Source organism: Mycteria americana, chromosome 1 (assembly GCF_035582795.1).
Source record: "Mycteria americana isolate JAX WOST 10 ecotype Jacksonville Zoo and Gardens chromosome 1, USCA_MyAme_1.0, whole genome shotgun sequence".
NCBI classification, from domain to species: domain Eukaryota; kingdom Metazoa; phylum Chordata; class Aves; order Ciconiiformes; family Ciconiidae; genus Mycteria; species Mycteria americana.
Window position 1 is genome coordinate 215139490 of NC_134365.1, and position 14482 is coordinate 215153971.

The 14482-nt window shown below is 36.9% G+C and overlaps 1 protein-coding gene and 1 long non-coding RNA gene across 8 annotated transcripts in view; one reads left to right on the plus strand and one right to left on the minus strand.

The window, feature by feature from the left end:
* LOC142404408 (uncharacterized) overlaps nt 1-8026 on the plus strand; it is a 46408-nt gene extending 38382 nt beyond the window's left edge. Inside the window, exon 3 of the long non-coding RNA XR_012773851.1 lies at nt 7972-8026. This is a non-coding gene — a long non-coding RNA (uncharacterized LOC142404408). The remainder of the gene's footprint in view (nt 1-7971) is intronic.
* The window catches only part of LOC142404403 (disks large homolog 2), an 800410-nt gene that overhangs the window by 278062 nt on the left and 507866 nt on the right, over nt 1-14482 (minus strand). For all 7 annotated transcript variants that reach the window (XM_075491172.1, XM_075491171.1, XM_075491177.1 and 4 more), the window contains one exon: nt 12343-12484. In XM_075491172.1, the coding sequence (XP_075347287.1) occupies nt 12343-12484 (142 nt within the window). The remainder of the gene's footprint in view (nt 1-12342; nt 12485-14482) is intronic.

Sequence of the window (14482 nt, forward strand, 5' to 3'; positions counted from 1 at the left end):
GTGTTGTAACAACAGTGTAAAAGCTAGATACATATAATTTAAGGACTGATTCACTGAAGTTTATTTGCAATTGCATCACTTTTAGATACAGCAGGTACAGCTTCAGAGGTTTTGCCTTATTTAAAATAAATACTAAGCAATTTTTGTAATTTTAACATGAGAAAGAACAAAGAACTACGTTGTGGAATTTATTTTGTCCATTATCTTTGTTTTTTTAATACTTACGAAAAAAATCCCCTTAAAATGCCAGATGTGTGAATATTACTGTATACTTCTTGGATAATTGTAATATCTATTTTAATGAATAATTATCTAGTATGGGTGTCTTCTGAAAAATAACTAACTGCTGCTGTAACTTCTTATCTGCTCCCTTTCTGTCTTTAAACTGTTTATTTAGTGACAGACATACATTACAGTTCTCTGTCTTTATCAGTGAGCTAAAAACCAAGCTCTGTGATAAATAAGAGCAGCAACTGCTAGGTCTAGATGGACAGCAGTAATTACGTTAGCATGAGAATCGGGCATACAGTAGTAGAGGAAAGGCAAAAGAAAATGTAAGTAGTAGCATAGCTTGGCTTAAGCATGCCTCGGTAGATAATTCAATCACAAGAGAGAGAATCAAGTCAGTCAACGCCACAAGGTAAGTTTTAAATGGTAGTATGAACAGCAGATAGTCATAAACTACTTTTCTACCCCAAAAAATTGAAAGCTGGAATTGTTAATGTGTATAGACCTAACTGCAATGAGGCACAATTTCCACAGAAAGGTATTAACTAATTGGTAGAAAAGCTGACCAACATTGGGAGGTAGAAGATTGATCTGACACTGGTTTTATTTATTTATTTCATAACAGATTGTGTAAAGAAAGCAAATCTTCCTAGTTGTTTGTAGTCCTTATTATTCCTTGTTTGGATCATCATCGTGTTATTGTTTCAGGCTGGCTTTATTGCACAACAGAAGTTATAAGAAAATGGCATTATTAAAAATGTTCTCTCTCAGCATCATGCAGGGTCCTCAATTTAATTTTAACTTTTTTTTATTGCAGAATTCTGTTTGGTAGGGCTCAGTTGCCAACACATAGCACATTAAATGTTAACAGTTTCATTTTTTGGATTTTAAAACCTTTTATGAGATGGAAAGAAACCAGCTAAGCTCTCACAGCATATTGAGTATGCAGGGCTATAGCCAGGAAATGCTAAATTCAATCTGAGAGAAAATAAATCTTACAACGCTACAAGTTTCCAACATTTTTTTTGTGTAGCAATTTTTAATTGTACCCAAGTTCAGTAAAGACAACTAATACATTAGTATTGCTAATATAATGTTGCTGGGAAGTGTGCAAAGAACTATCTTTAAAAGTATATCACTATTATAACAAAAATCAATGGGAATTTAGTACAAATGAACTCTTCCACTTCTAATAACCAGTGATTTATATATATATATATATGTCTTTTGACTTCTTTTAGTTTCTTGTTCATATAACCTTCTAGGAGAACCACATACCTTATTGCTCAATAGGTTTATTTAGAATTGAAAGTTGATTTTATTTCATAGGTTGTGTCCTGGCAATTCAAATAAGACCCAATCACTCATATGACATTTTTATTGCAACTAAATGAAAGACAGTGAAAGGGTGTGAAGAGCTGGAAGAAAATACCAGCAGTACATTACCTTAGTTGTTTCTGGAAATCCTTCTATAATCAATGATTTCTCAGCTTTTCCATTATTAACTGCTATTTTCATGAGCCTTAAAGTTTCCCGTAACTGCAAAACAAGTGCTTAAGATCACGGCAATTTTTTTAGCACAGTAATGAAGAGTAAGAATTGTCTTGTTCCTCTTAGCAATACTATTTAAACATTTTAATCGGGTTTTCAAATGAAATGGCCTACAAGAATGCATAAGTATAATTTAGAACTTTTAATATTCTACACCCAATTCTACGCTCATTATTCTTAGCCATTAGGAAATGAAATGACTGCTTAACTTGAAAAAAATCAGTGATGATTTTCTGTTGCAGTAATGGAAAAGAAGGCTGTTTCACATAGGAATGGTGAGACTATCATACCAAAGGCCCTAGTCCCTTGCAGTGACTTTTTAGGAAACAGGGCCAGTAAAGAATTCACTGCTCAGCTGCTGAAATCAGCAGGTTAGGGATCATGTAGACCAGAAACTAAATCCAAGTAAGTTGTGGTTAGTGAGCCTATCCACCATGAATGTGAGCATTTATCCTTATCCGTATTTGAACACTTTTATATTCTTAGGCTTCACAACACCCTGTGGCAATGAGTCCCACAAACTAATCATGTGACATACCCAAAAACCTCTACCTTTTTGTGCTGTAAGCCTGTTACTTGGTTGCACATTGATAACATATGGTAACATTTCAAAAACTTTTATTTTTCTGTATTTTAAACTTACTTGGCAACGTATGGTAAACTCCCTGTATCTGAGTTGTAAGAAAGTGCTAGCAGTCATTGCCTGTTGCCTCCTCTATGTCACAGGTACTTTTGCCGATGTCTGTTTTATCTCTCTCTGACATCTTTCTTCTGTACTGGAGTTATTGGTTACTTAACTGTGCCTGGAAACCATGCTACACCCCTGCTCATCTCTGTCACCCTCTTCTGGGGCTTCTTCCAGTTGCATCCATGTAGTATTCAAGACTTGGATGCATCATAGATTCATACAGAAAAACATTATGTTTTGCACTCTTTTCCTTTCCTACCAGATCCTATTTCCATTCTTAATTACCTTTGTGACTGCTCCTGAGTACTGAGCTGACAGTGTCACAGAACTAACCACAATCACCCCAAGGTGTCTTTCTTAAGTGGTTATAGCTGCTTTAAGAGTCCGTGTCCATGATACATGTAGTATGTACTGAGGGTTATCTTTTTCCTCTGTGCACTATTAAATGCTACTTACCATTTCTGTGTGTATTATCACTGGCAATCCTGCTATCTCATTTCAAAAATCTCCACACAAGCACTAAAGCAAATTCCAAAATCGGATTTTTTTTTTAAAGTGTTAAGTAATAAGTAGCTTCCACTGACTGTATTAGAAATAGTTAAATCCTATTACTTGTGGATGTCTGACAGGCCTGCTTAAATATGTGTGGATTACTCAGGACGTAACAGATTGTCTGGTGACTTGACAATAACTGAATTTTTACTTTAACATAAATTATTCTCCAAGTTAAGATTTATTATTTAAAATAGATTTGGGGTAGCAAAGTGAAATCTTATGATAGGCAAACAATTATTATGCATTTGTAAAGTTTACCAATTAGTTTGATAAAATTTGTGTGTTAAATACGTGAAATATAAAATAGTTGCTTTGTAATTTAGCAATTTCATGCTTCATTGAAGGGAACGAGTAATAACATAGAGCTAAGAAATACAACTGTGACTTTTTTTTCTAAAAAGCTGTTGACAGGTGTTCTACAAGTAAACATTTTTAGATGATAGCATATCTAAATACTGTACCATTGTATTTCATCAAGGGTCCAATTTAAGGTAATACCAACAAACTTAATTTTTTCTTTTCTTAACTAAACATGTAATGTGTAACTTGAATAGTGTTTTTTTATTTTTTTTTTTAAATAATTCCTGAGATTGGTCAAAGACTAAACCAAGAAAGAAATCCTATTATGGGACACCACATTGAATTCAACATCAGCAGCAGCAGGGTTGCCAACTTAAGAGCTAGAGCATGTGAACTCTACCTCATGAGACATGGGGATTAACCAGTAGCAGCAGCAGGCTGTCATCCTCCAGACGGACAGAAATACAGATGAACTATCATGACAGACTGCCTGGTTAGATTGCATGCACATCATGCAAACCCCAGAAACCTGGGTTCCTCTCCATTTTTCTACAGAGATGGCCCTAGCCTGATCCTGCCAGCATCTTATCAACAACTTTCCTACCTGCTCTATCTCTGTTTCTTGCCCCAGTCTTCTTACACAGCTATTGATTATCCCAAACCTCATGCTCACTGTCTGAGGGACTTGCTGGTTCGGCAGCCCTGAAATTCATTGCTGCTCTTCTCCAGGCTATTTTTTCTCCACTGCTTCTTCATGCCTCTTCACCCATTTCTCACTTAGTTCTTCCTTGTCCTAAATTCCCCTTCCAAATCCAAGTTTTCTTACCCAATAAATACCAGTCTTCCCTTCTTGTGATTTCCATTCTCACACAACCAGTGACAAGTTCTCTCTCATCTTCACATTCAATCTCACCATAATGCCTTGCCAAACACACTCCCCCTATTCCTCCAGTCTCTTCAATGTTAAAATCTGACAAGACTGGGCATTCAGAGCACAGAACAGAATCAGTCCTGATTATGTTTCTGTGTCAGAAAGGGCTGGAAGAAGTAAGTAGAGAGAAAAACTAGCTTTGGCCATATAATGCTGTGTTCAGTCATGCTGGCTTTTTTAAATAATCTAGTCAGTATTACAAAATTGTGAGAAGCTTTGATACACCGCAGTGTAAGTACGGAATCTTAAAGAGTTTTACTGCAAAAAAATAGTAAATACATTTTGGAGGATAAATGAGCTGCAGTTTTTCCAAAGACATATTTGTTGGCATTTAGATAGATTTTCACAAATGCAGTAGAAATACTATGTGGATTCAGTTTCATCAGCTCCCATACTTCAACACCCTGAAGCTATGTATGGAATAGCACGGTCTTTAAAATATAATATCACACTTTTTAACATAGAATAGAATAGAATAGAACATGAACTAAGCCATGTAATTCTCCCTCCATCCCTTAAATGACCAAGCTGCTATACTTAAAACTAAATGCAATTTAATTCGATAATAATAGTGGTTAATTAAAATTACTTTAAAAATAATAGAAACCATTTACACTAAATTTTAAAGCAAAACAAACATGCAACCTTTGCTAGCCTTAGATAAACAAATCCCGCCCCAGGCAAAAACTGAGCATGAAAATATTAACTTGAACAATTAATCTGCCAAAATTACAAGTGATTTAATAGGAAGAATAAATAAAAGGCATTATCAGTCTCCCCATATTACTACATATAGTTTATTCTCTTTAGGGCATAGATAACATGCTGAGTTTGGGTTAATGGTGAAAAGCATGGTGTAAAATTCACCATTTGAAAGTTTTACCTACAGTACTTGAAGATCTTCTTTGTCTGGGAAACATGACTTTCAATTCTGTTCCCACACAAAAAAATAAAAGGGAATGTAGCTAACTCCTTTCAGCAAATTTTAAAACATGCAGAATATTTTGTCAATGGATGATCTAAGTCAACTCATTAGAGATTCCAAGGGAACAGTTTTCAGGACTCATTACTAAAAACTGCAGTTCTTTTTTCCTATTGTTGTGCTTCATATAACCACTTTCAGAAAACTATTATTGATATTTTTATAACACACAAACCATAATATCAGTTGTAATGGTTTAATACTGAAAAGTCATCTCTGTGTATCAATACAAATGTAAAGGTGTTTCCATACAACATCCTCAATTCAACTAGCAACTAGCAAGTAAACAAGAAACAGTTGAGGAATGCTACTTTCAATACAGGGAAAAATCCCCTGAGACTTCAACTTAACGGTTCTCCTTTTTTCCCTTCCAATCCCCAGCACCTGCTCCTCATCCAGAAAATGTTATTTTGCAAAGATGCATGTAAAAAAAATCAAACATGCTTTTCACAGCAAAACAGATAACTCAGACAGCTTTTTCATCCATGAATCTTTAATATCTAGCCAGAGTTAAATGTTAAAGCGAATTTTTTATCAGCTGAAGCACAGAAGTTTAATGTTACCATTTTCTGAAGTTAAAAAGGAAGTAAAAACTCAAGATGGTAGTTCTTTATTTTTATGGATCTTTTGCCGATGTTGTTCGTTAGAAACAGAAGGAATGAACATCTAAAAGCTACAGGATTTTTAGGCTATAATTTCAGTATTTTTGGAAATAAGAAGGCAGACATCTGCTAAAGAGTAAATTGTAACTCTCTCAGCTGTATTAGTAATGAACATTCCACAAAAACACTAAAACAAAAAATCACTTCCTACTATCACAGAAAATTTTTTCTATGATTTTTTTCTTCCTACTATCATAGAAAATTTGGTTGGAATGCATCTCTGTAGGTCATCGCATCCAATCTTGTGCTTGAAGCAGGATTATTGCCAACACTAGACCAGATCAGCCATGATTTAATCTAGCCAAATGTTAAAAGTCTCAAAGGGTGGATATTTCACAACCCTTCTAAGCAACCTGCTCCAGCACTGCTCCACCCACCTGGTGTCTTTTTTTCCTTCTCAAATTGAAATCAGAACATCCAAAGCCAACACTTGTGGCCATTAGTCCTTCTCTACTGAGAAGAGCTTGGTTTCATCATCTTTGCTACTCAGTATTTATAGGGTGCTCTTAGATAGCCCCTTAATCTCTTTTTCACAACATTAAACACGCCCCAGTTCCCTCAACTTCCCTCTAACCTCCATGTGATTTAGGACTCTGAGAATCTGTTGGACCCTCTCCTGTTTTTCCACAACCCTCTTGAAGTCGAAGAACGGGAATTGGTTTCAGTCTTCTTGAAAATAACTTACCTCTTTTTGCTGGCCATGCTTCTCCTAATATAGCCTAGTATGCTGATTACCTGACTGGCAATGAAAGTGCACTCCTGGGTCCATGTTCAGCCTGGCATCCTCTGTAACCTCCAGGTCATTTTCAATGAAGCTGCAATTCAGATGTTTGTTTCATGGCCCGTGCAAGTGTGTGCAGCTGTTCCACCTGAGGTGCAGACTTCTTACTGAACTTTATGAGGTTTCTCCTGGCCAAGTCCTCGAGTATATCAAAATCCCTCTGGAATATAGCTCTGCCATTTGTCATGTCAACCACTCCCCCTTAATTTATTATCCTCTGCAAATTTGCTGAGGGTGCACTCTGTGTCATAATCTAGGTCATTGGTGAAGATATTCACTGACGCCCAAGGTATCCTGAGCTACTCTGCTCATCACTGACCACCTGACAGATGTCGAGTGATGATCATTACCCTTTGAGCCTACTGGTTCAGTTGGTTTCCAACCCAGTCTCTTCTTTTAGTCTACTCTTCCCCAGCTTTCAAACGAGAGTGCTGTGGGAGACTGTGTCAAAAGCCTTACCAAAGTCTGCCGTTGCATGCAAGCAAGCATAACCATGCTGGGAGAAGGTTAATGAGCAAGGTGACAGCATATAATCCCGGAGATACCCAAAAGGCTATCCAGAAGGTTTCCAAACCTTTACAAATCATATCTTCTTTCCAGCTATGGATTACTTGTATGTGTTTATCCAACACTTCCTCATGTTTGGATGAGAGGCTGCTGAAGGAGTTTTAAAGGGTGCTTCCCATGTTACAGCTTCTCCTGCCCACAGAGGAGGTGTGAGAAATACCTTTGCAGCCACTCCCCAGGGCAACTAGAGGAGAAGAGGAATCACCATGTGCCCCACAGGAGATCCCTGACGCACATATGTGGGAGTTATGGCATGGGTCAGGTATACCTTTAGAGTCAGCTGTGTTTTCACCCAGCAAAGAGGCATTCCTGCTCCAGGCAGCACATGTGCTGCGGCACTGATTGGTATAGGGTAGCCACTGCTCTCCCCTCATCCATGCAGCTAGTCCTTTCATCAGGAAAGGCAACCAGACTGGACAAGCACACTATTTGCTTTTGGTAAATCTATGCCAACTATTCCAATTATCTTCTGGTCCCTTAAATGCCTGGCAAAGACGATGTTGAGTACTTCAGCTTTTTCTATATTGTCTATCATCAAATTGTCTTCCCCCCCAGTCATCAGTTTTTCCCTTCACCCAATTTTACCTTCATTTTTGAAAGTAGCACACCTGCAGAATCACTTTTTGTTTTCCTTTATGACCCTGGTAAGTCTTAGCTCAAATCAATCAGCTTTCTGATTTTGTCATTAAGCAGTCAAGCAATGCTTGTTTACATCTTGCATTTTAGGTCATCAGAAAGCTCTTTGCTCTTCTGCTGAATCTGCCTCCTTCCTGCTCAACTGGATGGTTCATTCCTGAGTTCTCAGTAAGTTTTATTTAGAAATCATCCATCTTTCATGGACTCTATGTCTCTGTGGCAGCATCCCAAGAGATTTTGCTTAGCAAGAAGGCTGAAGTCTGCTTTGCTGAAATCTACAGTCATAACTTGCTGACTATCTTTCCAGACTTCCTTTGAATCATGAACTGAACCAACTCATGGTCACTCTGATCCCAGCTGTTATTTATCACCACCTTTGCCACTAGTTCTTCCCTTTTTGTAAGCAGCAGGTCAAGCAGAGAATTATTCCTGTTTCTCCCTTCTAGCAGTATTAGGAAATTGTCAGCAACGCAATCAAGGAATCTCCTGCATGGCCTGCACAACACTTTAATCTTACTAGAAACTAAAACAAATAAGGACTTACTTGCAGAATGATGATGATTGTATTGGCAGAGTTACTTGGCATATAGATTTTATCCACTTTTGATCCCACATTCTACTAACCTGGAGTTGTGTTATTTTATTTAAATTTTAAAAGGTGATAATATTTATAAAAAATACAGGAAGGCAAAGCTTCCATCCCGAGTTAATTTAAAATGAATCCATAAAAAAATGTAAATTATGCCCATCACTGACAGCCTTTGGACCAATAATATACACAACTTACAAAACCTCAGTAATTAAAAGACAACATCCAGCTTCATTAAAACTTGTGGCTGAAGATGATTTGTTACTTTTCTATCCTTTTTGCTCAGATTAAGTTATTTTTTCCCCATAGTAAGTAAAAGTTGTACTGAATTTTTTTCAGAGGCAGATTCAATATCAGACCTAAAAATACAAGTTTTGATCAACAGAAACACTGATTTTTGTTAGGCAAAATACAAATATTTACTTAAAAAACCTTAGAACTGGAATAAAAAAAAGGACAACAAAAAAGAAAAGCAAGGAAAAGTGGACAAATAAGTTGAATGTTCAACCATTTAAGCTTTACTGATCGATTCATTATAGCAAGTACGTTAAAGCTTGTAATCAGCCTCACTCAAATCATGTGCACAAAGAATTACAAAATTGCAAAAGCCTCTTACAGTGGAGAAGTTACTGTTCCAAATATTTTTAGCTGTCACAGATGAAAATCTGCCAGAAGTGTTGCCATATTATGACTGCACGGGTAATAAATTTCCTTATGTGATCACCATGTAAATTAGCCCTGAAAACCTATTATAGCAAGAACCAAGTAGTTTTAATGGACTGCACTGCAGTAGTTGGCAATCATTTTAATTATAAAAAATTATGTGAGGAAACCTAATTATAAATGCTGCAATCAAGGAATCTATAGGTTTCACTAAAATTATCAATATGATAATTAACTTCCTGAAAGTCTTTCTAAACTGGTCAGCAACAAAGACTTCTCAAACATCTTTTTATTTTAATGGCAGACTCATCAGAAAATCCTATGGCATTGCACAGAAAGAGTGCATTCACTATTCTCAGTTTATAGCTGTGAAAATCGCTGTGAGAGTTAACTGGCATTTTCAATAGTCCCACTCGAATCAATAGGCAATAATTAGCTACATGGACATTAAAAAAAAGAAAAAGGCTCAGTATCATTCAAGGGTTAAATGGTTCGGTTTTGAAGGTCAGAGCTTCTTAGTCGTTGTAGTCAGAAGAGAAATCTGGTCTCCGGCTCTTCTTTGGTGTCTCTCAGATAGTGCTGTATGTTGTATGTCCAGTAAGGAAATGCAATGGCAAGAAGTGACATTTTTCTTATGACTACATTCATTTTATCTTTGTGCTTTTGTACCCTGGGTGTCAGGGTAGCATATAAGCTATTATCGCTAATATAATTAACTCCATAATAGCCTCCTCCTTTTCAACAGGTCGAAGTAAATACTTGTTTAGAACTACGAGATTTTAATCTGATTTGCTCTGTTGCATTCAGTCTGCCCCTATTACTCGACACCTTTATTTCTGCCAGCACCACACGCCTTCCACAGAAGGTCATGCTTGTAGAGTCAGCCTCTCCTCTCAGTAGTGCCACTGCCACAGAAGGCTTTGGATATCAGCCCTTCATTAGACAACACACTAATCTGGAAATCCAGGTAGGAAGAAGAACACAGGAGAGGAGCATTTCACAGCATATACACGGCTTCTCTGGACATTCATTTTTTTCCCCAAATAATACAAAACGGACGCTGGTGTGAAAACCTCAGTCAAGAACCAGACCATGTCAGTATTTGGTTTTACTGTCAGGAGCTAAACCAGCAAAATTAACTTGTTTAAAAAACAACTAAAAATATCAGGATAGGAATACATCTTTCTTCTTAAAAAGATGAAACAGACGTACTAATTAATTTCAATATATATCCTGCACGGTTCTTTGAACAAGAAGTATGCTTTCTACTGGATATCTACTGAACTAATGGGCTAGGAATGTCATTGCCTTCTCTTCTACCACTATTGTTTCTTTTTTTTTTTTCCTTTTTTTTTTTTGGTAGAAGTAATTAGAAAGTTAAAATCAGCTACATGGAACACAAAGAAACACAGAACTACCTAAAGATATTCTTCATTACCTTACAGCTCTTCTAACTGTTTAAATGGTCTTTTAATTCTCAGGGCAGCTTTTCTCCTTTTTTAGGATTACTTCCTTCACTTGCTGTGACTTCTTGGTCTCCTTAACTATTATCTACTTTTAAGGTTGCATATTTTGCTGTTTTTAAACTTTGCCAACTGTTTAGCAGTAATAATGGTGCTGACATCTCATTACAGAAGGAGACAATTCAGCACTACAAGCTTATTGACAAAGCCTTCACCATTGTAACCCAGATACTATATTGGTATTCTTCCTATACATATGCATTTTAGAAATTATGAGGTCAGTACTAGCCCAGGTAAAGCCTTGATGCACAATTTAATGAAATCAATGTTTTAACTATTAATTAAAAAAATGTAACTTCTTGGAACCCTTTGGAGAAAATTCATCCTAATTGAATGTCTCATAAGTTGAAGGAGAGCAGTGTCAGCTTTGCGTCCTCAATCAAAACAAAGGAGAAATACTTTTAGCCAAGACAGGGAAGCAAGGTGTGGTTTCCATACATTTATGTCCTGATTAAACACTGTATTATGATTTAGTTACTCTGAATCTGTCTGATCCAACAAGTTAAGCAGCTTGAGATCGTAATCATATGGAACAAGAAAAATGAAATGCAAATTAGCAAGTTATGAAGCTGATGAATACATAAGTGGATGAGATTCTTTGGCTTGAGATACACAGTAGGTCAGGTTAGACGATCGGAACAGCCCCCTCCTAGCTTTAAACCCAATGAATTTATAAATACTGAAGCACAGAAGAAAAATATTTTCTCATTTTCCGTGGCACTAGACATTATAATGACGGCTCATTTTACAAACTTAACAACTGTTGTCTTCTAAGTGAATGGTAGTGCTCTTCAAACAAAAAGAGAAATACACACTGTCTCGTCAGTGACATTCAGTGTTGATCTAACACAGGGCAAAAAAGAACCCTCCCAGCATTTTCCTATGTGTCTTTTCTACCTGGAAATCAAGTACATAGATACAATTCTGCTACCATATTTCCATATGGTAGTCACGAAATCTTTTGGGATTACTAAAAACAAAAACGATGAGAAGCAATTTTGAGGGTCATTTTGCTGATAATTACATCAAAGAACCTCTTTTATAAAGGTATCAAGTGCCACTGCATAAACAGTTTCCTTTTAACTCTATGCTCTCACAGAAAACTGTTTCATATTATGATTGCTCTAAAGGTTAAGAAACTTTTTCCAGTTTCCCTCCTATGTTTATCTGCAGCCAGTTTATAATTTTTTTTTCTTTTCCCATAGTGTTTTCTCTCCATAACATTTATCTTTCAATGGGCGTACACAGAGCAATTACAATTACAGGCTACTTCAGCCTTGCTTTCACTAAACTAAACAAGCCGGACCTTTCAGACTGTACTGTCACGGACAGGTACAAATGCAGATACAGTCCCTCCACCCATACATACAGTGAGCCAGATGAGTCACTGATCCTAGTTGTGTTAAGAAGCAGAAAATTTTGCTCAGTGCCAGCATTGTTCTAGTGCAGCCATGTTGTTTAGGAACTAGTGCAGGATTGCACCCAGACAACATGGACCTCAGGTCCGCATTCATTCGTGTGATCTTTCTCTTAGTTGTCTTCATACCTGTAACAGTTTCAATTCATCTTCCCTTGAACATGGGTGAAAAGAACTATATGCCGTATTCTATTTGAGGTGCACTGAATGCTTTACCTATGTCCTTTGCAATCATCATGAAAGGTAACAAATAAAGAGAAGCATCTGACCTGGTGTAGTCATCCTCCACAAGCATGTGCTTTGGAATGGGCGAGTATCTTCCTGGTGAGATAGGGGCCAGGGATGCCTTGTACTCTAAAGTGCCATTGTTTCCAGAAGAGAGTATATGATTTTCCATTGGTGGAGAATAAGCTGATGGTAAGAATAAGCATTTCCAGTTAGCCACTTCCATGTTTGATTAGATGTCACAAAAGCACCATTTTTTAGTTAAGTACCAAGAATGTGCTCATTGCTGTAAATAACATCAAAACAGACAATCCTTGCCTGAGAGAGCTTAAAATGTAACAAGAAGGAATGAACAGCTGGAGTTTCCCTGAAAGGTTAATAAAATAATAATAATAATAATAATAATAATAATAATAATAATAATAATAAATGGGTCATTTGCAGGGATTGACTCTTTAAAGGCGATCTGAATAAGAAAGGATAGTTTGGGAGACAGGAAACGTTCTTCAATTAGGACTGGCTTGAAGAAGGAAATGTAAATAGGAGAGAATGAGATTAAAAGCACACTCCTCTTTTTGGCTGCACTATACAGCAATGGGAGTAATATAGTAAGAGCTCAATGCAAGAGCAGGAATTTTATGTATGGTAAGAATTATGTACAGTGAAGATTTAAAGCTGTGATCTACTAAAGGTGCCAAAATTCCCAATATAATTGACATTTCAGTACCAACATAGGTGGTATTTAGATCACAGTAAATCTGTATATTTAAAATACAAAGTGGATACAAATCTCTTACGTATTAATGATTAATAATGAAAATTACAGGACTATGCTGCCTGATTCTATATTGGGTCTGTGGGTTTTGTTGTTTGCTTGCTTTTTGCTATTCTGAAGTTACTGGGGATATTTATGGCTAGAGAGATGTAATAATAGTTGTATTCAATCTCTAGTTAATGTAATTAGAAAAGGCAATGATAAATAGGAAAAACAATGATACATGCTTCTGCAATGAGCTATGATTCATTTTCTCATGAGAAGACGACAGCTAAACTTTCTAGTATTAGTTTCAGTCTTTCTTTCAGATGCTGAGATACCGAATGTTTCAAAGCAAAATATCTCTACAGGGAAAGGCCATTACCCGTTCTGAAATACTCTGAACGCGTAGATATAATGAAAGGTTCCCTGAGGATAAATGAATCTGTATGCACCAACAGCCTGGGATGGGCTACTGCAAATCTTTTCAACCTTTAATCTCCCTCTGGAATTACTTCTGTCTTCTCATATGCTGCTGATCTATAATCTGACATAATAAACCACACTGTTTTAGAACTCCCAAATTATGATTTTGGAAAGTATTATAAAGCAGGAGATTGGATAGGGACATTTAACAATTTTACTTCTTGGGCTTTGCTAAGATCCAGACCAGACTGCTACTGAACAACGTGATTGCCATCTGTTGTAACATTTGCTAACTAAATAGGTATCCTCAGCACAGTTGAGTATACCACCTGATGTGCATGTTACAAAACCTTCCCTTCTATTTTTATGGAGCAGTCTGAATAAGAATGATTATGGATATTTAGCTTTTCCCTCAACTTTGTCAGTCCACAGTAGCAACACTATGCAAAAGTGCAGAAAAATTTAAATCTCTAGCATTCACTGGGAAAATCTGCCTGTCCCAGCCTTTGGTTGGCCTTAAGTGCCCCTAAGATTATTGGCAGGAGATCAAGATGGGTATGGATCAGTTGCTGAAGCTCTTGTCAAAAATTAAACTGCCATCCAATTGTTAGATGGCGCAGCTGGTCTCTGTTGGTAGTTGAACCCAAGCTGGACGGTTTCTAATGAACAACTAAATGAAGAAAGGGAATTTCACTAATGAACTGTTTAGACTAACAGGCACCAGTGGTATAGAGAGCTTCGACTGAAATAAGATTGCTGTGAATAAAAAAGGAATGGGAATGCCTGGGTATGGAGACCAGGAGGACTGGCAGGAGGGGTATAAGAATGGCATGTATTGACAGCACCTAGATTCATCAACAGGTCATCAATACTCAACATAACTGCATGTAACTTGTCCCGACAGCCTACACCCAAACTAAAACAAAGACTCAAGCCATTAAGAGATGATGGCAGGAGATAAAGACTAGATTGGAGCCTAGGACACTCAGAGAAGGAGACAAAAG